This window comes from Anastrepha ludens, chromosome 2, assembly GCF_028408465.1.
Source record: "Anastrepha ludens isolate Willacy chromosome 2, idAnaLude1.1, whole genome shotgun sequence".
Taxonomy (NCBI): Eukaryota; Metazoa; Arthropoda; class Insecta; order Diptera; family Tephritidae; genus Anastrepha; species Anastrepha ludens.
In genome coordinates this window covers 5,556,420-5,582,321 of record NC_071498.1, presented here as the reverse complement: position 1 = coordinate 5,582,321, position 25,902 = coordinate 5,556,420, and the positions used below count along the sequence as shown (strand labels likewise).

The 25,902-nt window shown below is 34.6% G+C and overlaps 1 protein-coding gene across 1 annotated transcript in view; it reads right to left on the bottom strand.

The window, feature by feature from the left end:
* Window positions 1–16,529, bottom strand: part of LOC128862553 (uncharacterized) — a 104,131-nt gene extending 87,602 nt beyond the window's left edge. The window contains exon 1 of the mRNA XM_054101255.1: window positions 15,177–16,529. Within this exon, the coding sequence (XP_053957230.1) occupies window positions 15,177–15,294 (118 nt within the window). The 5' untranslated portion in view covers window positions 15,295–16,529. The remainder of the gene's footprint in view (window positions 1–15,176) is intronic.
* Window positions 16,530–25,902: the final 9,373 nt, after the last annotated feature.

The window sequence follows — 25,902 nt, the reverse complement described above, 5'->3', positions numbered from 1 at the left end:
AGTGATTAATTAAAATTTTGTAAAATATACAGTTTTATAAAAATTAATTCAATAATTCACTGAGTTTAATTTAGCTTCCCTTTTTTTAACATCTGGTCGCTTTGCCCGCGATTGTGGTTGCTGTTGATGATCTTCTCCTTCCACCAGTCAAGTATCTCACTCGCTACTGCAGTGTTGCCTAGCTTTGGATATAAAAACGATCTAAAATGCCCATTTAAAGAAAATAGAAGACCAAATTTTTATTGAATTACTTAAAGAACTTTGTATGCGTGACCAATTGTCTTTAAAATGTGCGTTGTTTTTTTGACTAAATGTGTTATGGTTATCTACAATTTAATTTAAAAGTTTTTTTTTAAGAGAAACTCTTTTTTTAAGAGAACGACTTATTTGCTATATTTGAGGTTATATAACAAGATAAGGCACTCTTTTGGTAAAAATTTTGTTGTGGTTTCTTCTGTATAAAAAGGTTTTCAATGTTAAAAAGAGTTTAGAAAAGAAGATTTAATATTCTTGCATAACCTTAAAAGGAACAAAAAATTAAATTTGCACTTTGATATTATCAAAATTTTCATTAACACTAAAATCTTCTCAGAGTGATTTTTTTAACCTTCTTTTGTTTAATAATAGAGTTTCCTTTTTAACTTACATTTTCGGTAGCTTTAAATTTAAAAAAAGAATCAAACACCAAACTTAAGGATTCACACACTCTCTGATGGACGCAATCTTGTTTCTATTATTCTTGAGTAGGAGAGATAGGGAGAGAATGTGTAAAGAAGTGTGTGTTGTTGGTATTCCGAACATGGGTATGTGACTATATAAACTTTGCAGTATTCATTATAGTACTCCCTCTCCAAGATTCAACTTTAATTTGTGGGTGTTGTCCTACATCTACAGTTCTATGACGCCTGAGTTTGACAAATGAATTTTATAAAGAGCTTTTTCATCCCAGAAATAGCTCGCAGCGTGACTTGTGTTTCCTCGACACCTGTACTTATAAGAAACTACTCGATTTTTTCCAGTTTGGTATTTGATATCTAAACTATTTTGCCTATGACAAAGCTTTAACTGCCTTACCGCGCTCTGCCTGAAAACCCCTAATATTTTTGGCAAGCATTCACGAGTTGTTAGTGAGATTCAAAAATATGGCAGTTAATTTGAGTAATATATTTTTTTCTCTGTTCGAAAAGTTCTTAAATATGAAGGTTGCTGATATTTCTATACTTCAAATGTTTACCCGTTCTTTCAATAAATATAAGTTTATTTTGAGGAGAAATGTTTAGCTACTTCAAGAGGAAGGAAGAAAAGTTTGAATGATATTGGCGTCCAGTTCAAGCTCATCAACATATCATCATATAAAATTAAAATCTATAGAGTACAACTTATTTCATGCATTAAATATATTCTTTCGAAAGAAACTATCAGAAAAGCTGAAAATTGCTTCTTTGAGTTTGGGATACTCAAAATTGGCTTTAGAACTATGCTGTAACGGACTACTTTTCCAAAAATTTAATGCAGAAACCGAATCTGCTAAGAGCAATTTAAAGAAAAATTTGTGCATTTCTAAGGATCAACTTAAAACCGCACTAGTTCCTTCAGGAGCTCAAGAAACCGTGGCAAACGGTATAAAAAAATATTCGGAAATGCAGTTGGAATTATTATTACCGTCAATGGACTGCTATAGCCAAGAACCTTCCTTTTTTGTATATGTATTGTGGGCTATTATTGACGATATAAAGCCTCCTCGAGACGGGGCGATATGCCAGATAGCAAAAAAGTGCGTGTAGCGTAGTACACATAACAGAAGTGAAACTTTCAAGGCAGACAAAGAAAGAGGGAGAGACCCGAGAGAGAATGAGAGAGAGAGAGAGAGAAAGAATATACATCTAGATAAATTCACAACATTTGCTGAGAATACAAATAAACAAAATTTACAAAAACAAGGCACGCGCATGCGGAATACTAATTATCCTTTTCTAACAATATGTTGCTCTCTTTCGCTCTACTATAGTAATATGGCGTTAGTGCTGTACGTTTACGCGTCACTCTCTTTCTTTCTCCGTTATATTCTAACGCCTTGTATACATAGTTCTCTCTTGCTCCTACAATACGAGTAACGTCGTGTGACTTAGACAAGAACCTTAGCGTAGGAGTGGGAAAAAGACAATGGACCGCACAAAAGGGAGACGTGAATAGCCTAAAGTGTATCTAAGATGTATTTAAGGTATAGCTACCTCTCTCCCTTTCCTCTACGTTATATCTTTTTTCTCTCTCACGGAACGAAAATGCTCAAAACGTTGCATGGCCTTGAAATTTTACTCTCCATTCTCGCTCATCCATCGACGCCTAAGAAGTTTCACTTCAAAAATTAATTCAGGTCTGGACAACCTCTATGAAAATCTTTTACGAGCATTTGAAGAATAATTTGATTAAAAGTGGTCAAAAACTGGATCCTGTAGCCATTTTTGAATAAATGTGTCAGAAAATTCCCACTTTACGCCCGCCCGAAAAGCTTGTAAACTTATAAACTGTTAATTTTTCATAAGAATTCAAGTGATTTTTGTTTAAAAATATTTATAATACACAAATTTATAATAAGCTTGCATTTTGTTTTTAAAACTATAAAATTATTAGATTTTTTACATAAATATTCAATACTAGGGTAAAACTGACTCGTTTGAAAATCAAGCGCTTCTAAGATGGACGGCTTTCTTTTTTCGATGTTGTCCCATGGCTTTCTAGGGTTAATACGCCGTCAGATTTCTGACATGGTGTGTTTTTCAGCGAAAGTATATTCTGTTTATTCTGGTTGATGGTTGCTGATGGGAAAATAAATAATTATAATGTACGAAATTTTGGAAAAAACATATTAACTAAAAAAAACATAGTTCAAGCTTACTTCTTGATAAATTTAAATGAATATTTCAGCTCTACGAGTTCCAAAATTGAGAATCGTAAAATAAATAATAAATCGCAAATTCCATATCATTCAAACCATTCGAAGTTTGCACATTTTCACAATTTCCCCAATCACTCAGCTCAACTCATAACAACCATCAATTCGCACTAAACATTCGAATTACACATACATACATGGAAAATAAGCGCGTGTGAAAAATGGTCTTGTGGAATAAATAAAAAGAGTGTGCAAATTTTGTATCGCCTTAAAAGTAAAACAAGATTTCAAAATTCTTGAAACCCATTATTGCCTGCAGCAATTTTAAAAAGCGCTTTTATAAATAAATATAAAGCGCAATATACTCGTACGAGGAGAAGTAATACAAGCAATAGCTATAATTGTATATAGGCAATCAAAATGAAACATCAATGGCAACATTTCTTATTGCATTACACATATATACATACATACATATTTGTGTGTGTGTTGTGTGTGCACATATCAAATTGCACAGGAAATCAAACGAACAGAACAACAATAAAAATCAAAGCATAAAAATAGGGAATTCAATATTATTAAGAGTTGGTTGGAGGAACTGGAATCAAGGCAAGCATTTAATCGAAAAAAAGTGCTTACAGCGGCGCGCGAGTTACGTACCATCACTCCACCACCTTATCTATTTATTTCTCTTTTTTGAGTTGTGACAGTATTGTCTTACATTTAATGAAATTGGAATCATACACCAAACTATTTAAATGCTAAGATACTAAGATTTCACAAATAAAGGTTCCCACCAAAAGATTTGCTTAGCATGCAATATTACACCGACACGTTTTTCGCTCAATGCAGTTATGCTCTCAATAAGCATAAGGTACTGCATAAAGTGAGCGCAAAACAGGTGTTATTAGAATTAAGGAAATTGTAAAAAGTCAGTCTGTAGATTCACAGCAACCAAGAAGGTTGAATTTGTTTAAAGAATAAAAAATTAAGAATGAAAAATAAAAATTAAATTTAGTGTTTTCATTTAAGTCTAAAGACTTAAAACACATTAGTGGCGCAGTCATTGGAGATATTCCCGAAGGAATATTTAAAGAACAAGAAAGTGAATGCAACGAAGTGAAATTTTTGACCAAAACAGAGGTCTAATAATGGCGAACCAACACGACGTGGAAGAACTATTGGAGATCATCCGCAGACAAGAAGCGGAGTTACAGCTGCAGCAGCAACGGTTAATACAGCAAACACAACAGCAACAACAACAAACACAACACCAACAACAGGAGTTTAATTTTAATATGACCGCCAAGGATGTCATCGACCAATTTCGACGCTTGAAGCCCCTTTCAGAAAATCAAAACGCAAGGGCCTTTATCAATGCTGTAGAATCAAATCTTACGTTATGCGGAACAAATCTGAGCCTTATTCAGTTTTGTTTGAGAATTGTGGCCGATGAGAAGATTCATGGCAATGCTGGCCGGCGTGTAAGAGAACTAGAAAGCGGCGCTTCGTGGGAGGAAATGAAGGGGAAAATTCAACAAGAATGCAGCCCAAAGACGACCTACGGAGAAGTCTTCAACTTATGCCGGACAATAAAAGTAAGAAATTTAAGAGAACTATTTAATATTTTTGAAAATTCCAAATTTCATATTAATGATATATAATTGTCTGACCCATTAAAACCTTGTATCTACCGACCAGAAAATGTAGACAGGGACCTGGTAGACATATTATTAGAAAAAAGTGACGGACCAATTAGGGCTCATTTATGCGACTTTGAATGAGATAATTACAAAATATACCAAATTGAAACTATTAGATGACACAAGGGCCATTGCATTTAGCCATAGAGTTAATATACAAAGTGAACGAAAAACAAACAACAATTGGCAATCATTAAAGCCAAGTAATAGTTTTCATAGCAATAATTGGAATACTAATAATTGTTTTCAAAACACAAATTGGCAAAAATCTAAGCCAAATAATAACTTCCAAAATGGCAACTTTAAACCGAATAGTAGCATTCAAACCCGGAATTTCAACTGGCAGAATTCAGACCCTTACCACAGGTCACAATACAGATTAATCAATAATTTTCCAGTTGAAAATTACAGCAGAAATTCAACACAGCAATTAAATTCCAGTAAATTATTTCAGTACAATCAACCAAATTCTTCTCAAACTAGAAAATCTTATCATAGTAGGCAACAACGTCAAACTAATGCGTATCAACAAGAACCAGAGCCAATGGATATTGGTAATTTAAAAGAAGAGGAGGACGTAAATTTTTATATGACGGCTTCTCCACAAAATTACCCATAATATTAGTAACAATTGGAAATTGTAAAATTAGATGTCTCATAGACACCGGATCAGTAACAAGCATAATTAAACCTAATGTCCTTGGGAATACTTTTCACACTCAACAACTCAATTCACCCCTTTTTTACAGAACCATAAACGGAATAAATCAAGTGACACACAAATTAGTTAACCCAATACCTAGAGAATTTAATATCTCAGGTACCTTCTCTTGGAAGGTTATTGATTTCCATAGCAAAATTTATTCAGCAATAATAGGTCAAAATTTTCGCATCGCTCTTAAAGCTAAGATTGATGTAGAGAATAAATTTATTACTATACTAGATAAACATATACCGTTTAGAAATTACAATCCATACAATAGTGTAGAAATTTGCTCACTTGAACACAGCGACCTAGAAAAATTGAATCTGAGACATCTAAATTCGGAAGAAACCCAATTGATAACGAAGTTATTGCACTGTTTCAAGGATTTATTTTATAAAGAGGGTGATAAGCTTTCTGCAACCCATGAAATTAAACATGAAATAATTACATCAACTGATAGAGCTGTATATTCAAAAATTTATAGGTACCCCCAAATTCACGAAGAAGAAATAAAGAAACAAATCAAAGAAATGTTAGAGCAAAACATAATTAAGGAAAGCAATTCACCTTATAATAGTCCTTTATGGGTAGTGCCAAAGAAGATCGACAATTCTGGCATCCAAAAATGGCGAATTGTTGTAGATTATCGGAAGCTAAATGAAATTACTGTTAATGATAAATTTCCAATTCCCAATATGGAGGGAATTCTTGATAAATTGGGCAAAGCTCAATACTTCTCTTCTATTGATCTTGCCAAAGGTTTTCATCAAATTGTTGTAGATGAAAATGACAGAAAAAAAACTGCCTTTTCTACACCTTTTGGCCATTACGAATTCATAAGAATGCCATTTGGGCTTAAAAATGCCCCTTCGACTTTCCAGCGACTTATGAATTCAGTCCTTCGTCAGTATATAAATAAAATTTGTGGTGTCTATTTACACGACATCTTAATATTCAGTACTTCTTTATCAGAACATATACAAAATATTACAAAAATATTTCAAACTTTGAAAACAGCAGGACTTAAAATTCAAATTAATAAATGTAGCTTCTTAAAGAAGGAAACCGAATTTTTAGGTCATATACTTACACCTAAAGGTGTTAAGCCAAATCCAGCTAAGGTCGAAGTAATTCAAAAATTGAAGCTTCCGACAACACAAAAGCAGATTAAATCATTTTTAGGAATAACAGGTTTCTACCGAAAATTTATAAAAGACTATTCTAAAGTAGCTTACCCCATGATCGCATATTTAAAGAAAAATGCTAAAATCAACATAAGAGACCCAAATTATATTATAGCTTTTGAAAAACTAAAGGATGTAATAACAAATCCGCCTATTTTAAAATATCCAAATTTTAATAAGCGCTTTAAGCTTATCACTGATGCCAGCAATTTTGCTATTGGTGCGGTTTTGACCCAAGATGGTCATCCTGTTTCATTCGCATCGCGAACACTAAATAATCACGAATAAAATTATTCCACCATTGAAAAAGAGCTATTGGCAATAGTGTGGGGAGTCAAATACTGTAGACCTTATCTTTTTGGAAGAGAATTTGATCTCCAAACCGATCATCAACCACTAAAGTGGTTGCAAGTCAAAAACTCGGGTAAAGATATAAGCCCGAGATTACAGAGATGGCTAGTTCAATTAGGGGAATACGACGCAAAAATTGATTACATTGCTGGCAAAGAGAATAAATTAGCAGACTTTCTCAGCCGCATTAATTGCGAAAAGTGTGAGATAAACGCGTTAGATTCTGATGATTTAGGAATCACTCTTAACGAAACTTTTATAATAAAAAATCTAAATGCTGAAGAAGCAGCAAATCAATCTGATATATCTCTAGAAGTTCATTCCAACCATTCCCTTGAAACCGTACATTCTCAGGCAGAGAATTGCAATGATCATATTTCTATTTCAGATACCATAGTAAATAGGTTCAAAAACCAACTGATTTTAGTAAATAACAAGGAAGTTGAGGTCATGGAAATTTTCAAAAACAAAAGAATCTTTATCGATAAACAAGATATTGACTCTGATAATGTAACTAATATAGTCCGAAGAAATTTTGATAAAGGAAAAGTGGCGATATTTTCCCAAATTAATGACCATGAATACAACAAATTACAGCAAATTTTAATTAACAATTTCTTAAGTAGTGAACGGTTATCATTTGTAAGATGTAGCTTTTTAGCACAGGACATCCAGGATGAAAGCGAGTTAAGAAAGCAAATATCTCTGTTTCATAAGTACGAAACTGGGCATTCTGCAAATATCTCTGTTTCATAAGTACGAAACTGGCCATTCTGGAATATTAGTAACTTACGAGGGCATGAAGCACAAGGTTTATCATCCTCAATTAAAAATAAAAATACATGAAATTATAAATAACTGTGGCATATGCTCTGGAGGAAAATATGATAGAAATCCAATTAAAAATAAATTCCATTTAACCGAGACTCCTACTTCTACTAATAAAATTGTACATGTCGATACTTATGTTAATAGTAAACACTCTTTTATAATTTTTCTTGACAAATTTTCAAAACATGCTGTGGCTATTTACCTACCCAATAGGAATAATCAAACTATTATTGGCAAAATAAACGAATTTTTATCAATTAAGGGTTCCATTGAAAAGTTTGTGTTTGACAATGAGTTTAATTCCAAAAATGTTAGAGATTTTTTAACTAGGGAAGGAATTGAGTTTCACGTAACTAAACCAAACAGTCATACAGGAAATGCTGATATTGAGAGACTTAATAACACTCTAACAGAACGCATTCGAATATTAAACCTGGAGGAAAAACTCCCAGTTATAACTCAAATGCAGAAGGCCATAAAATTTTATAACAATTCTTTCCATAGTACAATAAAAACTACTCCACAAGAAGTTCAAAATTACAAAGTTGATCACAAATTAATAAAAAATCGAATTGAAAGATCAAAGTTAACCACAATTTATAAACAAAACCAAAAACGGGAAAACTATTCAGAGAATCGACTGGAAGGATTTATAAAAAATTACAAAAGTTTGAGGCATAAAGAAGAACCCAAATTTATAAAAAGGAAATTGCAAAATATTCATACATCCAATATTAAAAGGCCAAACAAATTTTCAGGTGGCAACATTCGTACTGGTGATGGCGATATTGGTAACAGGGACTCAAGGGACATTGCAAGTCAACAAAATATTGGAAGAAACAGGTTACACTCAAATTAAATTAAGAGAAGTGGAAGTAATAAATGAAACAATTACCGTAATACATTTAATAGATTTAACCGAAATAAATATAATAATTTCACGAATAGAATCCAATATTAAAAATTTAGATATTCTCCATAAGGATTTATTACTCAAAGAAATAGAAATACTTAAAGACAAAGTTAAATCAATTACACCTTCGCCAGTGAATTTTAAACAAAAAAGAGGACTTTTAAATATTGTCGGGACAACTCATAAATGGCTATTTGGCACAATGGACGACGATGACCGTCAAGAAATTTTACAGCATTTAAAAGTTACGGACGAAAATAATCACAACGTTATTGAAACAGTTAATAAACAAATTCAGATAAACCTACACTTTAATGACACCTTAAACCTACTAAAAAATAATATAGAAGAAGACAGAAAAAGAATCCAGGAAGCTTTTAACGAAATTAAAACCAGGAACAGCGAAATTGTAAGATATTTGCTATACTTAGACCAAATGCAAAAAATCAGATACTTGGAAAATAGGCTTAATCAAATTCAAGATAACATATCAGCGGCTAGGCATAAGACTTTGCACCTTAGTATATTGACGGCCAATGAAATAGAACGTTACAATATTGATTTTTATAAGCTAAAATTACTAAAATTAGGTATAATGAAATACGATAAATCTAAGTTAATTATTGCCATTAAAATACCAACAAATTTTATTAAAACCTATGTAAAACCTATAGTGCCAATACCCAACAAAGAGTTCATGGAAATAAATACTGATATTGAACATGTTGTCGAAATAGTAAATAACGTATATTCTTATGAAGAAGAGACAGATTTGAAAAATTTGAAAAAAACTCAAAACTGTGTATATTATCAAAACTGTATGTTAAAGTATAATAACAAATTCGAGATCCTAGCTATGGACGATGAAACTTTAATTGTTAAGAATGCAATAAATGAAACTGTTTTACAAAATTGTGACGACCGAAAAATCACACTTAACAAAAATTATTTAATATCTGTATACAACTGTAAAATAACAATAAAAGAGTACGTTCTTCAAAATAAAATAGAAATTGTAAAAGAGAAATATTACATTCCAGTAAACAACGAAAATAACACGTTTGAAAAAGAAATTAACTTCAAAAAAATTGTATTGGAAAATTGTGAAAATATTAAAGAAATAAAAGAGTTAAAATATCACAGAAATGTTTCTTATGCAATAAGCACTTTCTTTTTTGTAAGCTTTCTTATAATTATTGTGATATTGTATTTAAGAAAAAATAATAATAAAATTAAGATTGTCAATAAAATTGAAAAAAAATCTGAGGATGTGGAACTGGAAGCCATTAAAGAGAAATATGGCTTAAAAAATAACAAACCATAAGATCCAGGAGAATCTTTTGACAAAGGGGGGAGGAGTTACGTACCATCACTCCACCACCCTATCTATTTATTTCTCTTTTTTAGTTGTGACAGTATTGTCTTACATTTAATGAAATTGGAATCATACACCAAACTATTTAAATGCTAAGATACTAAGATTTCACAAATAAAGGTTCCCACCAAAAGATTTGCTTAGCATGCAATATTACACCGACACGTTTTTCGCTCAATGCAGTTATGCTCTCAATAAGCATAAGGTACTGCATAAAGTGAGCGCAAAACAGGTGTTATTAGAATTAAGGAAATTGTAAAAAGTCAGTCTGTAGATTCACAGCAACCAAGAAGGTTGAATTTGTTTAAAGAATAAAACCGTGAAAAATAAAAATTAAATTTAGTGTTTTAATTTAAGTCTAAAGACTTAAAACACATTAGTCGCGCGTCCGACTCAGCATACGTTGCTGTGAGTCAAAATTTTTTGAGAACAGCACTGGAAGGTTTGCATTCTGAAAGCTTTTACATTATGAAGGCAAAAATGCTCGCTTTTGTGAGCAAATCGAAAAAATTAAAATTTAATTTTCTAGGGCTCTGCCCTTTGTAATTATAGGGGTAGTCGTTCTGGTTAATCTAAGGCATTATTATTTAGGTAATTTTTGATTAATTTGTGACATGATGTCCAAAACTGAAGCTTATTAAAAAAAATTGTTTGCTGTCAGGTCCACTTTTTCTTAAATATTAGTTCAACGCTCGGTATGATACGGAGTTTTTTAAAGCCGATTATCTTCCATTTTTTTATAGTTTAAGAAAAATACACCTAAAACTGACTTTTGCAAGACAATAAAATTAAATTTTAGAAATTAAAAGAACAAAATTCGGAAAAAAATTTCAAATTAATTTTTTCCAATTTTTTTTTTAATTTTATTTTATCTTTTTCTAAAAATTTTTATTTTTAAGTATATTTTCCTTATACAAAAATTAAATTTTAGTTTAAATATTTTTTAATATAATATTAATTTTTTCCAATTTTTTTTAGTTAATAAATATCATCAATGAGCCAAGCTCGTTTAAAAATTACTGCTTTATAAAATCGTGAATCTACCATCGGGATCCAAATTTTTTCATTAAAGGTTTCACATCTATAAAACGAATTGTTCAATGGATACTATTCTAAAAATTATTCTAAAAACTAGTATGTCGTTCTAAATATCCACGTCTGAGAGTAAATAATGCAATTCCCTAGACTCAGCAAGTTGTTAAGCATAACGAAACGACTTCTCACATTATCTATTTTGTACCTGCTAAAATTAGCAATCGAAAAAGGCGGGGGAGAACTTTTTTTGCGGTCGGGAGAGCCTTTGTGTGTGCATGGCTAACTGTTTTTTAAGTGCTCTTTAGTCTGCTCAAGTGACTCGAACACAATCCAGAAGTGTTCAACCAGGCATCAAAACTTCCTCAAAAATTGGCTGCAGGGAGTCACAGTCTATGGCATGGCTGCAACATAGGCGCTTATTTCTTTCGTTACCGTGAATGATCCTCGGTGTAAAGGAATATTAACCAACTTTCTGTGGCCAGAACGCGACAACATCGCTATATTCAAACAGTGGTCCCAAGCAAAGGGCACAATATGCTATATAAGCGACACTACCTTCAAAGTTGTGAAACAGAAATTTGGCTACTGGGTCAACTTACGACGGCGTTCATAAATTGGCCGTCACGACACACCTGGATTATTTTCTCTGGATCTTCTTATGCATCATATGTTTAGTCTAAGCTAACAAGCCGAACATTTTGGATGAGCTCAAGGTCAACATTCGAGACGTTATTGGCGGAATAATTCGCAGATTGGTTGATTGAAAGAATACCAACGAAGTCGAGAGATCCACTTGAGCTTCAAAATAAAATCAAAATGAGTAGGGTTAAATGTTTTTTCCTATCGTTCTTATCTGATCACCCCATAAACATATACATATGAAAGTTTATTTGTTGTGATTAGCATGCAATTTTTGTGGTCAGCGGTCACGTGTGGTTCAATGTGGCCTAATAAGGTTCACGAGTTTATTTGCATCAGCTAAGTGGCGGCCGAAGTGGCCGAATGGGTTGGTGCGTGATTACCATTCGGAATTCACAGAGAGGTCGTTGGTTCGAATCTCGGTGAAAGCATAATTAATAAAAACATTTTTCTAATAGCGGTCGCCCCTCGGTAGGCAATGGCAAACCTCGGAGTCGGCTTGAAACAGTAGGTCCCTCCATTTGTGGAACAACAACAAGACGCACACCACAAATAGGAGGACGAGCTCGGCCAAACACCTAACAGAAGTGTACGCGCCAATTATTTATTTATTTTTTTTTAAGTGGCACTGGGTTGGGAATGGTTCCATATGTAGAAGTCCACATAAGTTGGGAAAGTACTTGATCGCCATTCACTTGGGCGTGGCCAGGAGGATTCTTCTGCATATGGTCCAAACTGATCAAAACTTTCGGGATTCGCCCAAGTATCCTCTGAGTGGCTTCCGAACATTTGCTTGGGAGCGAGCTAATATGAGAAAGCGAAGCAACCCAGGATATCTGGTTGTGCGCTGGATTTGGTATCCGCCATGTAATAATACCCCTCAAAGAAATCGGGATCCAAATACCAAATTTTTTGAGAATAAAATCATATTAAAGGTTTAGGGTTATTCATTTTTGTTTTCATTCTGGCGTACCCTTAATAGACTCATTGAGTTTGGGTAGATCAGAAAATACCAGGTTAGGATTAAATTTACGACTGGACGTAAGAAAATTATTTATGGAAAAAAATCATTTTGCAAATTTATGAAAAAAGTCCTCTGAGGGTTTTTAGGGTGATCCAAAATAATTTTTTTTTTCACCTTGGTATACTCTTAAGAGGTCTGTGGGATTTACATAGATCAGACACAAAAAAGACCAACGAAGGAGTAAATTCATGACTGGATGCAAGCTATTTATAAAAATTGTGATTCAAATGTCAAGTTAATTAAAAAAAAATATTTTGGGGATTTTTAGGTTGATCCAGATTTTTTACTTTCAACATACTCTTCACATACTCGTATGTTTTGAAATGAAAGTGCTTTTCTCATACTCTTTGCTTGTTTGTATGGACATCGACTTACCCTAATGTATACTTTTGCCTCTTCACGTGCTCATTTTACTTCAAAAGTCTATGCACACGCACTCATTTTTCCTTTCCTTTTGTTGCTTTCCTTTCCTTCCCTTTTTAAAAATCGAATCGTTGAATCGTTTTATTTCGTTGAAAATTGAATATATTTCCAATTACATATGCACTTGAAATGTTTTTAAATTACCAAACAATTGCCTTTCATACTCGAGCGCATATCGCAGGCAAACTGAAATGCTTTATAAATGAAAGAAATAATTTACTCAAGCAAAAATAGGTAAAACAGAAAATATTTAACTTTCTGTTTCGATTTTGAATCGTTGAATTTGCAACAGTTGTTCGCTCTACTAATGCAATTTCTAATTATATATGGCGATGTTGGTATTCGTTTGATTGGATATTCCGGTCGATTAAAAATATTTGGTTTCGTTCTAATGGATTTTGTAAAACTATAAAGGAATATGCATAAATATGTGAATGTATGTACTTATTTATGTAGAATTAACTTATGAAAAGAGCGAGTGCGGAAAAAAACAGAAAAGGGTAGAAAAATAAAATATTGTGTAACTCAAGTTTTATTTTCGACTCTAGAAATAGTTACGCTGAATAGACAACTAAGGAGGATGCGAAGAGCTACCTTTTTTCGAATCAGCGTCTCACGCCAGATCAGCTCTCTTGCATTTATCTCAGAGCTATTGCAGTTTGAGTCTCAAGTCGCAAAAAACGCATGGGTTTTAGCCTTAGCTCAGATTAAAGGGCACTCAAAACTTCAGAGAAACTTTGAATTCAGCGCAATGAGAATGGATGAGTGGAGGCATGCATCGACTCACAACTCAAACATATATCAACTACATCAACCCATCAACATTCAGCGAGATCCAATTGGCTTATTTACAAAAGAGTTCAATGTTGGATAGAAGGATGCGCTTACCTATTTCATGTCATTGTTGTCAAATTTTATTTTTTTTAAGGTCTTAGTTCACACGATAAGGGCATTTATACTGAATAAGTGCCTTTTTGTATTTTTGATTTCAGACACCTGTGAGACCGGGAATCCGTGTCGCCAGCGACATACCTGTTTTTGGAAGACCATTTTTTGAAGGCTGACAACTTTTTGAATGAACGTCGTTAGGCCAAAGGATTGTCTTTTAAGAATGGCTCAAAAAATAAAATACTGAAAACAAAAATAAAAAATCTTTTTTCATTTTCGTTTCACTCGCTTTTAAAGAAACACCCATGAAACACCGTTCCAGATGAAGCGAAGGTTTTAAGTAGCTCAAGATGGCTAGCACAGGCTGAAAATGAGACCTCTTACAGCACCTTTATTTATTGCTTATTATATATTTTAGTCTGTAAGCATCCTGTTAGTTGATTAATAATAACAAATAAAAAACTGCATGATTGCGTGCATGAATTTGAGTTGACCGCTTAGTGCAAAAATTCAATTAGTGCATCAAGTCTTAAATTTTATTAGCTACCTTAATCGGGATACTTTTTATAAATTAAATATGCCCTAAAGTCAACAACTCTTGCAATTCACTCATAATTGCGACACCTTTCCGCGCCTGTCGCTTGGTCAGATGTCAACTGGCATAGTTGACCTGAATATAAATAAATAAGTGGCAAAGTAGCCTCAAATATATTAAAATGGTGAGCTTATCAAGCAGAGCAAATAAATGTAAATCGATGCTATAAATTAATTCAGCATATTCTATATGCGTACATACATACATATATACAAATGTATGTAAGCATATGGAATCTCTGTTAAAAAAGCACTGCACAATTAACGTCCAAATGATTGAGAGTTCGCTTCGTTGGAAATTTGTATTGTTGTTGCATAGCTAAATATGTATATCGATGTTAAAATGTATGTGAATGTGTGTAGGAAGAGAGTGTAGATATGTAAGTATTTTTTAAAACTCAATGTAAACAATATATATGTGTGTGTTTGTGTTGTATGTGTAATCGAATGAAATCGAAATTGAAATACGAGACCCACAACGGGTGGTGACATATGTGTGTATGTATGCATGTACATATGTACACACGCGTGTCTATTCAAATATAGGTATATCCCCACCATAAATGCAAATACATATGTCACACCACCCCTCCGCCCCTGCTAGCAACGCAACCTACTTGCTTTCAACGATGTTTTACTTTGATTGCTGTCGCTATTTTCACCGTTACTGCCGCCGCTGACGCGTCCACTAATTAAATTTTCATCCAGGGAAATGCTGCCATCGAGCCAATGCATGACACGTTTTCGCCACTGTCTGACTGCTGCGTTGCGTCGTCTGCTTGTCACAGCAGCGTATATCTCCGCTAGTTATAGCACTCAGGTGGGCATTTACATATACAAGTAGGTGTGGGTATGTAGATATTTAAGTACTTTTGTGGCGTTATGCCGTTTTTTGTTGTTGTTTTTTGTTTGTTACACTTTCAACTGCCCCTTGAATTTATTTCTTTAATGATTTTTCTTTTTTTTCTTTTTTATAATTTGTTAATTTTATTAAATAGCTTTAAGTTTCGCTTGCAATGTGCGAAACGAATGACTATAAGCACTATGCCATCACATCATCGCATCACATCACATCGCGTCACATCACATCACGTCACATCATCACGTCTGCATCAAATCATCAATCGCACTTGGCGTTGTCGCAGCAGCACTTTTTGTTTAGTTAGCTCCTTTGTAGATTTCCTCTATTGACAATTTTCATTAATTCTTTTTACATGTTTTTAAACTTTTTTGAAGAATTTTTTTTATATTTATGTGCACTTGTATGTATATTAGTGCGGGGAAATTTCTCCTTAGAAAATATAACCAATTTTGAGCAAAAATGTTCAGGAAGCATGGCTGAAGTATTGATTTCAATCCTACTTATTTTTAAATTTTGAAGGAAGGAACCCAATGTTTACTACTTTTAAATAACCAAAAACTATTCATTCCATTATTTTAAATCAAATGATTAAGAAAATAAATAAAAAATACCATTAAAAAATTACAAAGAGGAAGGTATGCCGTTAATAGTGGAAAATAACATCAGGCAAATGGCAACCACGATCACGTTTACAGGACAATATTCTTTTCATAAAATTGTCCATAACCGAATTGCAAAGTGGCTGCCCTGTGTCCTCGATAGCCTCACGAATTCCATATTTGACGTGTTGAATTGACCCTGGGCTGTTGGCGTAGATATTCACTTTCACGTGGCCCCAAAGAAAAAAGTCACAAGGTGTTAAATCACAAGATCTCGGTGGCCAATTGTGATCACCTCTTCGAGAAATAACACGGTCCGCAAACTTTTCCCGTAAAAGATCAATGGTTTCGTTGCTTGTGTGGTACGTAACGTCGTCCTGTTGAAAATAAACGTTGTCCAAATCAATACCATCCAATTTCAGCCATAAATAATCGTTAATCATCTCTCGATAGCGCAATCCCATTCAAAATAACACCTGTTATAGAAAAACCCTTTACTTTTGAATTTTCGTAATGAAACAGCAAAATTATACGTAGAAACATTTTTAACGTCTTATATTTCGATTTAGCCGGCTGCACGCACGAAAAAATCGCCGTTACCTTGCTTGAACTGCAAGCGATAGCGCGGAACGAACAACAAAGAGCACAATCGGCCCCCGCATTCGGCAACGTTCGACCTCTGGCTCTCTCCTACTTGAGTGAGTATATATATGTATGTATATGCGCATTTTTATATAAATTCACATATTTGTATGTTTGCATATGCCTTCTTCCTGTGTGCATGGTAATGAACCATTTCTCTATGGAGGATAGGACGATGAGTGTTTCGGTGTGTAATGTGTCTTGAAAAAGTCAAATCTATGATGTTGCCTCTTAGTGTTGTTGACTTATTAACGTCTGATGCACAATCGAAATTGAACATATCTTGCATGAATTTGATAAATATTTCGCCATTTTTCACGTTTGTGTAAATGTAACTTGACCTATTCCATTGCGATTCCATTTACCTCCTTCTCTATATCTATACAAAATATCTATCAAACAAATAAAATTAAAATTTTGTTTTGAAAAGTGCAACCATTATATCAGTATTTTCTTATGACGTTGTCACGTTAAGCTATCGTCAGTAAACCGACTTTACAAACAACCTCTTTTTTTCTAATAGCGGTCGCCTCTCGGGAAGCAATGGCAAACCTCCGAGGGTATTTTTGCTACGAAAAGGCTCCTCATAAAAACGACTTACCATACGGAGTCGACTTAAAACTGTAGGTTTCTCCACTTGTGGAACAACATCAAGACGTCCCACAAATACAGAAAGAGTGGGAAGTCTTGTGCTAGCTAAACCTGGACATTCGCATAAATAGTTGAAAAGGCTTTCTTCCACCCCTCCGCCTGACAGCTTCTGCAGATGGGATTGAAAGGAAGGTTAAGCATGGCTACATTACCCCCTACCTTCCAGTGACCTGTAAAGGTTGCAGTGATACGTAGAATATTTGAACGTGAGCATCCTAACAGGTAATTCAACGACTGGATGTTGCACGACGGCTATGTTTTCCTTGTCGTAGTACATCTAGTTAATTGCTTCAAACTTCTTTCGGCTAAAGCATAGTAGTGTGAAGAAATGGATGTTTTTATTGTATTAAATGGGATAGCAACTGCCACCGCCTCTGCTAAATCTTGTGCCGAATCTTTTCTTGCTAGCTCATGTGCTATCTCATTACCCTCTATATTCCTATGTCGGGGAACCGATATCAGAGTAATTTGAGACAGCAATTCTAGTTCCGCTCTACACTGGGAAACTAAGTTGAATGAAATGGAATTGGAATCCAAGGTCTTGATAGCCGCCTGACTGTCTGAAAATATGGCTACTCTTCCACCAATTTCTTTATAGTGTTTTAGTGATTTGCATACATTGCGAATAATTTTGCCGGAAACACGCTGGCGTAGTGAGGAAGTCGATTTCGATAAGTTGAGCGGTTTTGAATAGAGGCCAGCTCTCATACCACAGTTCATCTTAGAACCGTCAGTGTAGGTTTCGACATGGAATCTACCAATCACCTTCCCTTTCCTCCTGTAGGATGAGCTTGCTGTGACCACACGGTTTTGTTGTCCAGCTTCCTATATCTCTGAGTCTCACCGTACTAATGGTAACAGATGTCTTAGCACGTTAAGGGGGGAAACCAGTTTAGGAGGCCGAAATTTGGGTGTTTTGTCGTGAATTTTTTGAACAAGGAAGGAATAATCAGAAATTGCTTAAACTTGGAGGGTATTTTATTCATGTTATTAAATCGACTTTTAAATTTTTTCAAGCTATTTTCGCCGGGAATAGTGACGTTAGAGCTTGCTGGCCATGGGCGATCACCATCCGAATATCTTGCTGGTGGGCATTTCTGAAGTTGCATTTTTTCTCTGTAATCAACAACAATTGTTATTTTTTTAACAACATGTTTCCTAAGAATATGAACCTAATTATAATAAAATAATATTGAAAATTGCATGTTTTTATAGCGCTTGAACACAATGTCATTTTTTCATACCATATTTTTTATCTATTTTGCTTAAAAAAAATATTTTTAGAGATAGTATAATCTCAGAATTAGGTTCATATGAATGATAATTGAATAAAAAATACTCCGAAAAAGTTTCATAACGATTGGGCGATAACTTTTTGAGCTAGAGTTCCCACCAGTTGAAAAAAGGCGTTTCGAGAAAAACGCGTTTGAAATAAAGCATCGCATCGTAAGCGCTACGGTGCCGCACCAACGGGCGGTCATTTAAGTGAACATAGAATCGGGAATAATGTTAATTTCGCTTTAAAATTTTTACAACATTTTCTTGAGTAGATATACTAACAATTTATGCAATAAAAAAAACTCGATTTTTTGATCAGTCTAAACTGGTTTCCCCCAATTAGGCGCTTCAGTAGGGCTGATGCTAAAGGCTCCTGTGGTTGTTAAGATACATGCTGATGTGTATTGTTTAGCTTAGTTTGGTTGCATTTTTTTTTCTATAGCCGGCCACCAGACTAGTGCCGCATATATTACTATCGGTCTTATTATAGCTGTGTGGGACCAATTGGATAACTTTGGCTGAAGACTCCATTTTGTATACAACATTCTCTTACACGTGTAAAGGCTTAGTCCGGTACAGATACTTCATATTCATACTCTTGAATGGACCCTCAATCCTACGCTCTCTAGTGGGGCATTTCGAGCAAAACAAACTTCACAAATGGATTTCCCATGCACAAAAATTACATATGTGCATACATGCACACATTTTATTCCAAAAAATAATTTAACAAAAAAATGTTGGGGTTTATAACTAAAATTTAAGCTCAGAAGGCGCGAAATTCATTTTAGAGCTATGCTTCCCTGGCCTTTTTTGTTCGGATTTGCCAGTAGAATATTTAAGTCTCCGAAAAAAAGTAGGTAAGCAATTTAAGCCACCCTAATATACATACATACATATGTAATAGTTTTAAAGCAATATGCTTTCGGTTTAATTTGGAGTAAAAATTTTTATTTTCTTCGTACACAATCACACTCGTATATTTTTATTATTACTTATTAATTACTTTCTTGCTCTTCATGCACTCTGTAAAATCTGTTATTTAACAAAAGGTACAATTTGTTAATTACTTAGAACGTTCAGTTTTAGTTTTTGTTATTTCTTTTTTAATTTTGCTTGAAAACCACATTTTCCGAAGTTACATTTTGAACTTACACACGTTAACTATCATACTTCTGTGAGTGTGTTTGAGTCAGTAAGCTATGATTTTCCTAGTTTATGGAATTTTAGATTTGAGTGCTAAGTATGCTATTTGTATGTATGTATGTATGTATGTAAACTTATTCATGTGCCTACTCGTATTCATGCTTATATGTACTTTTGTGCCTTTGTAACAAATTTTATAAATTTTGCTTGGAATTTTAAATATAAAAGTACCGTTAAATACAACCACAAACAATTACACAGCCCTAAAATTATCGTAATTATTAAGGTATGTAACTTTTGTTGGGAAATTATAAATGCCACTAAATAATGGCAAATTTTGACGATTTCGTAATTTTTTTCTTCAATACTTTTTTATAAAAATATAGTACATTCTATGGCAAATTTCATATAAACGCAAATTTAAAACTCTGTAAAAGAGAAAAAAAAGATAAAAATTCGACAAATTTCCAACAAAATTGCAAAATTGTTTAATCAGAATTTAGCAAAAAAGTTTGGGTGCGCAGCTTTACAGCCCATTAAATTTTAGTATAACAAAGCGCAAGTTTGGAGTGGTTCAAAATTCATTGTTTTTGACAAATTGTTTTCTTGATGGTATCATGAAATTTTTTCCGAATAAATAAAAAATATCGTGCATTCGTTATATACTAAATAAATTGATTAGAATGAAATTTCCCATAAAACTGCATACATAAAATTTTTTTAAAAATTTGAATAAAAAGTGTAAAATATTAATATAATAGAAATTTTATAGGAGTTTAAAAATTTTGCTCAAAATCTAAAACTTGCATACTTGTGGATTTTGTGGTTTTTATAATAACGAATGGTTTTTAGCTGCATGAGAAGTATCGATTACGAAAAAGACCTTCAACTCTCTTATTATGGGCAGTAAAAAGCGTGGAAGACCGCCAAGAAGAGATGTTGTTGCAGATTTACGCCTTGTAAATTCTAGGAGAAAGCTGAAGCCCATCGTCAACCAACTGATTGGACCTTATCAGTGTGGCTTTAGACCTGGGAAGTCGACCAAATACCATCTAACAAATATTCACAATACGCCCATGAAAGGAGAATTGACACACACCATCTTTTCGTCGATTTCAAAACTGCATTCGACAGTACGGAAAGGAGTTTTCTGTATGCCACGATGTCTGAATTTGGTATCCCCGCAAAACTAATACGGCTATGTAAGATGACGTTGCTCAACACCAGCAGCGCCGTCAGAATTGGGAAGGACCTCTTCGAGCCGTTTGATACCAAACGAGGTTTCAGACAGGGTGACTCGCTGTCGTGTGACTTCTTTAACCTGATGTTGGAGAGCATCGTACGAGCCGCAGAACTTAATCGCTCAGGCACAATTTTTTATAAGAGCGTACAATTGCTGGCGTATGCCGATGATATTGGCATCATCGGCCTTAACAACCGCGCTGTTAGTTCTGCCTTCTCCAAACTGGATAAAGAGGCAAAGCGAATGGGTCTGGTGGTGAACGAGGACAAAACGAAGTACCTCTTGTCTTCAAACAAACAGTCGGCGCACTCGCGTATCGGCACCCACGTCACTGTTGACAGTTATAATTTCGAGGTTGTAAAAGACTTCGTATATTTATTTAACTAACACTCTACAAGGCTCTCATTATGCCCGTCCTAACGTATGGCGCAGAAGCGTGGGCGTTGGAAAGATCAGGTGGAGAAGGGCTTGGCTTCACTTGGTGTGTCCAACTGGTGCCGGTTAGCACGAGAAAGAAACGACTGGCGCGCTTTGTTAAACTCGGCCAAAATCGCGTAAGAGGTTATCGAACCAATTAAGAAGAAGAAGAAATTCTAAGAGAAGCGACGCAATGAACCAAGCTGTATTGTAAAGGAAGCACTGGAAGCAGTAATCGTTGGAGTTGCTGGAGTTGTAATTGCTATGATGGTGGAGGAAAAGGCGATTCAGTTATGAAGCTTATTGAGCTCTGACTGTAGAACAATTGAGCAATTAGGGCTCACAGTAAATGTTCAAGCCGTCGACATAAAGAAAAAATCTCGTTGAAGAGAAAAACGAGAAAATGTCGGTTTTCCATTAAGCGTGATATGGTTTCTCCATGACGCTTCGGAGATATTTCATGTTATTTCATGTGATTGGTTTTCTAATATATTCGGTAATGTTTACAACTTATTCAACTACTTTTACAAATCACTCAATTTTACAATAGTATACAAATACTTAATCGTTCTCTCGGTTGCCACTTTTCCTGCACTTTTGTCTATTTATTTATGGTCGTAATAACCTTGCACTCTGTCGGCTCAGATAATTTGATTCTACTAAACTGACTGTTCGGTATGGTATTTGGTCACATGGAATCATCGGTGTATTCATCTTCCAAAATTAAACTGGAAAGTGAAGAGTGATATAGAACGATGAAAGCCAACTATTTATGATCGAAATTGGAAGAAGTAAATCTTGATCACATTTTGTTCCAACAAGGCGGAGCTATACGTCTTTTAGCACGTGAAGAAATCGAATTAATGTGGGAAAAGTTTGAGGTGTCGATTGTTTCAAGAAACTGTGGCACAGAATGACCTCCAAGCAGATGTGATTTAACACCACTGGACTACTTCCAGTGAGGATATGTGAAATCATTCGTTTATGTGAATAAATCAGACTCTTCTCATGCCTTAGAAGCCAGTACTCAACGCACTATTCATGACATATGTCCCGAATTAGTGAAATTAGAAATTAGAAAAAGTGCGCAAAACTTGGGCTCACCCAAATCGTTCGTGCAATAGGAGCCGTGTGTGGTATTTGAAAGACGATTAAGATGATGAACGACTTAATTGTGCCGATTGTGCTACACATTGAATAAAAATCATGTGAGTTTTCTCTGTCATTGGAGTACATTTTTTTTTTTTTTTCAAAAGAAATCATATCACGCCGAATGAAAAACGCTTTTTATTTTCAGGAAAAAGTGGCGATGGCTTCGTTATTGGATAATAGGAATGAACCATTTCAATCTATATGACAAATTACATATAATATTAGAAGAAATGCGAAAAATGTGCATTTGGTGAGATGGCAATTACACCTGACATATATATGATACTATATATAGTCAAAGGGTTAAAACTAACTTAAAAACCTTTTATTGGAAATCCAGATTGAAATTTTGCATTACACAACAGTTAAAAAGTTATCACGAAAGGAATCGAAATACTCTTGGCTTATTTCACTTAACTATCTAACTAATTTACAACATTTATTTGTGTCTTAAAGTGTGGCAACCCTTTACAGAATTATAATGCAATAAATTATTTTTAAACATCCTTAGTGATACCCATATTGTGGAAATGCATTTAATTGGTGAGTATTTGTGAAAGAAAAAGTTACAGGGTTACCAATCAATGCGTTTGAACCTGAATATTAAGAAACCAAATGTGAAAGCTGATTTTTTTATATTTAAAAGCTATCACATATGCCATTTTTTGTAAAAAGAAAAATAGGTGGCAACCCTGTTAAGATTGTAGTGGAGTTGGTTTTTTTAGTTATGAAATTATTGGCATGTGCTATTTTTATATTTAAAAAAAGTTGGCAATCCTGCTCAGAAATATTGGAGTTGTGTTGGCAACTCTGCTCACTTATGAGCGGCGGTTAGTTGTTTCACTGAGCTTCTCCTCCATGTGAGATGATATGTCGCATGCGAACAGCAGGTGATTTTTATGAGAAGCTCATCCATACCATAATTGCAGAACATAGTCTACAGTGGCAGAAAGTTTTATAAAACTTAAAAACCTTCATTAACCGCTTCACTTCTTGCATTCCCTTCACTTTTAACCATTTTCAAGCCTGCATCCTCTAAGAATCATTCTTCCCATATTCTTTGTTTTTACTACTTGCCAGTTTTGCATTATTTGAATTAAACACTTAATACTTACACTTGTGCTCACATAATTAAGCCACTTCATCTTTTTGCACTTAACGCAGTATGTTTCATGCAAACTTTTTTCATTCATTTTCTTATAAATCAAAGTTTCAAACCCATTAAAATTCTTAAAAATTTAACCAATTTCAAAAATTTAGACTAAAAATACAATATATTTGAAGGTCTTTTATATATTTAGAAGAAAATGCCCAACATCATAAGCAAAAACATTTGTCAAAAATCAACGCGAACGATGCGAGCGTCACCAAATATGCATGCAGAGGTACTCCGCAAGGTGGGGTACTATCGCCGCTATTATGGTTATGTGAAGCAAGTGAAATGCTCAAGAAACTTGACGGAGGGCAGCAACGAACTATTTCTCAAAGATCATGCGAGGTACCTCGGAGTAATATTGGACAGCAAATTGCTGTGAAAGCACAATGTTGAGGAGCGGGTGAAAAAGGCCAGTAATGGTAAAAGAATGCATTAGTGCTACACGACAGTAGTTAGACCGATATTTCTGTATGGGGCCTTTAGTATGGTGGACTGCGACAAGAAAACTGACATACTTAATGCCACTGGAAATGATTCAACGACTCGCTGCTCTATGCACAACAGGGGCGATGAAAACCACTCCAATAGCGACGTTGGAAATGATTCTCAGCATGCCACCTATTGATCTTTAGGCGGAAAATCTTACGGCGAAATCCGCGAGGAGGTTAGTGGTTGCGGGGGTATTCACCTGCAGATCCTTCGATCACAGCTCAATAGGAAAGTGGAGCTCAGGTTGCACGGACTACATGACTCCGTACATTAATTGGGAGAGAAGGTTTCGCACTAAAATTGAAGAGGAAGGATGGCAAAAAGGCATGAAGCCTGGCCATAGAACTTTTTACATCTATACAGACGGCTCTACAACTTTAGATGGAGTGGGAGCGGTTATTTACTGCTCAAATCTAGGAATAAGGCAGCCTATCAAGCTGCCAGACCACAGCAATATTTTCCAAGCGGAAGTTTTTGCTGTGGGCCAAACCGCAGAGCTTGCCTACACTAGAACAAGAAAGAACTCAACAATTAATATATACCTACGTGGACAGTCAAGCAGCAATAAAAGCAATAAGCTCATATTGTATTAAGTATTAAGTCCAAAAATGTTTGACGGAGCAGGGAGGTCATAGAAAGGCTAGCCGCAAACAGTAGGCTGCATATCTACTGGGTACCTGGTCACAAAGGCATTATGGGGAACGAAATAGTAGATGAGATAGCAAAAAGTGCTGTTGGACTACCTTTTGAGCAAGTGAACGACATACCAAAACCGCTAAATACAATATACAATGAAATGGACGACTACATGAAAGGCGAGTGGAAGCTAGGTGGACTAATCTGACCACATGCAAAACAGCAAAAGTCATCTTTAGAAGTAACGACAAAAAACTGACTCAATTCGTACTTACGCTCTCGCGAAAGGACTGCAGAACTATCATAGGTATGCTAACAGGTCATAATCCATTGGCTGCACATGCGTACAAGATAGGGATTGTTAACACGGACAAATGCAGGAAATGCACAGAGGATGTTGAGGAAACTTTAAAACACCTTCTGTGCGTTTGTCCGGCATTATTAAAAAAGCGACTAAAATGTCTGGAAACCCCACTGTTTGAGGGTCTGGAGGACGTCTCAAAAGCGGATCTCCCAACTCTACTTAGATTCCCCAAAAGCGCTTACATCCTACATGATGTCTACTTTAGGTATTCATAGAGGTCGGACTCCATCTGGTATCGCAAGGGACCAAGACCAAAAAAGTGGCTTATTGCCAACCAGGCTAACCTAACCTAACCCAACACGTTTTTTGAGCCTTAAAACTTACACTTTATTATCCCAAAATTAAATGGGCTATAATATTGTGTAATCAGCGGTTTTCTGAAACTTTGTATTACAAATTTGTATGATACTTTTTTGAAAATTGCAAATTTTTTGAGAATTTTCATAAGTCAAAAAATTCTCAAAAATCAACGATATTTCCGAGCGACTTCAAACTGCACTTTCTTATACCAAAATTAAACGAGCTATAAAACTGCATACTCAAAAGAGTTCTGAAATTTTTGAGTAAAAATTTGTATGATACATTTTTGTAATTTATTTAATTTTCCTCAACTTTATATCAAATTTGGAACTTTATTTTATAAGATTTTTGTTATGCAATGAACTGTGTTTTATAATAAAATAACGCGAAGAATTTAAAAATTTTGCG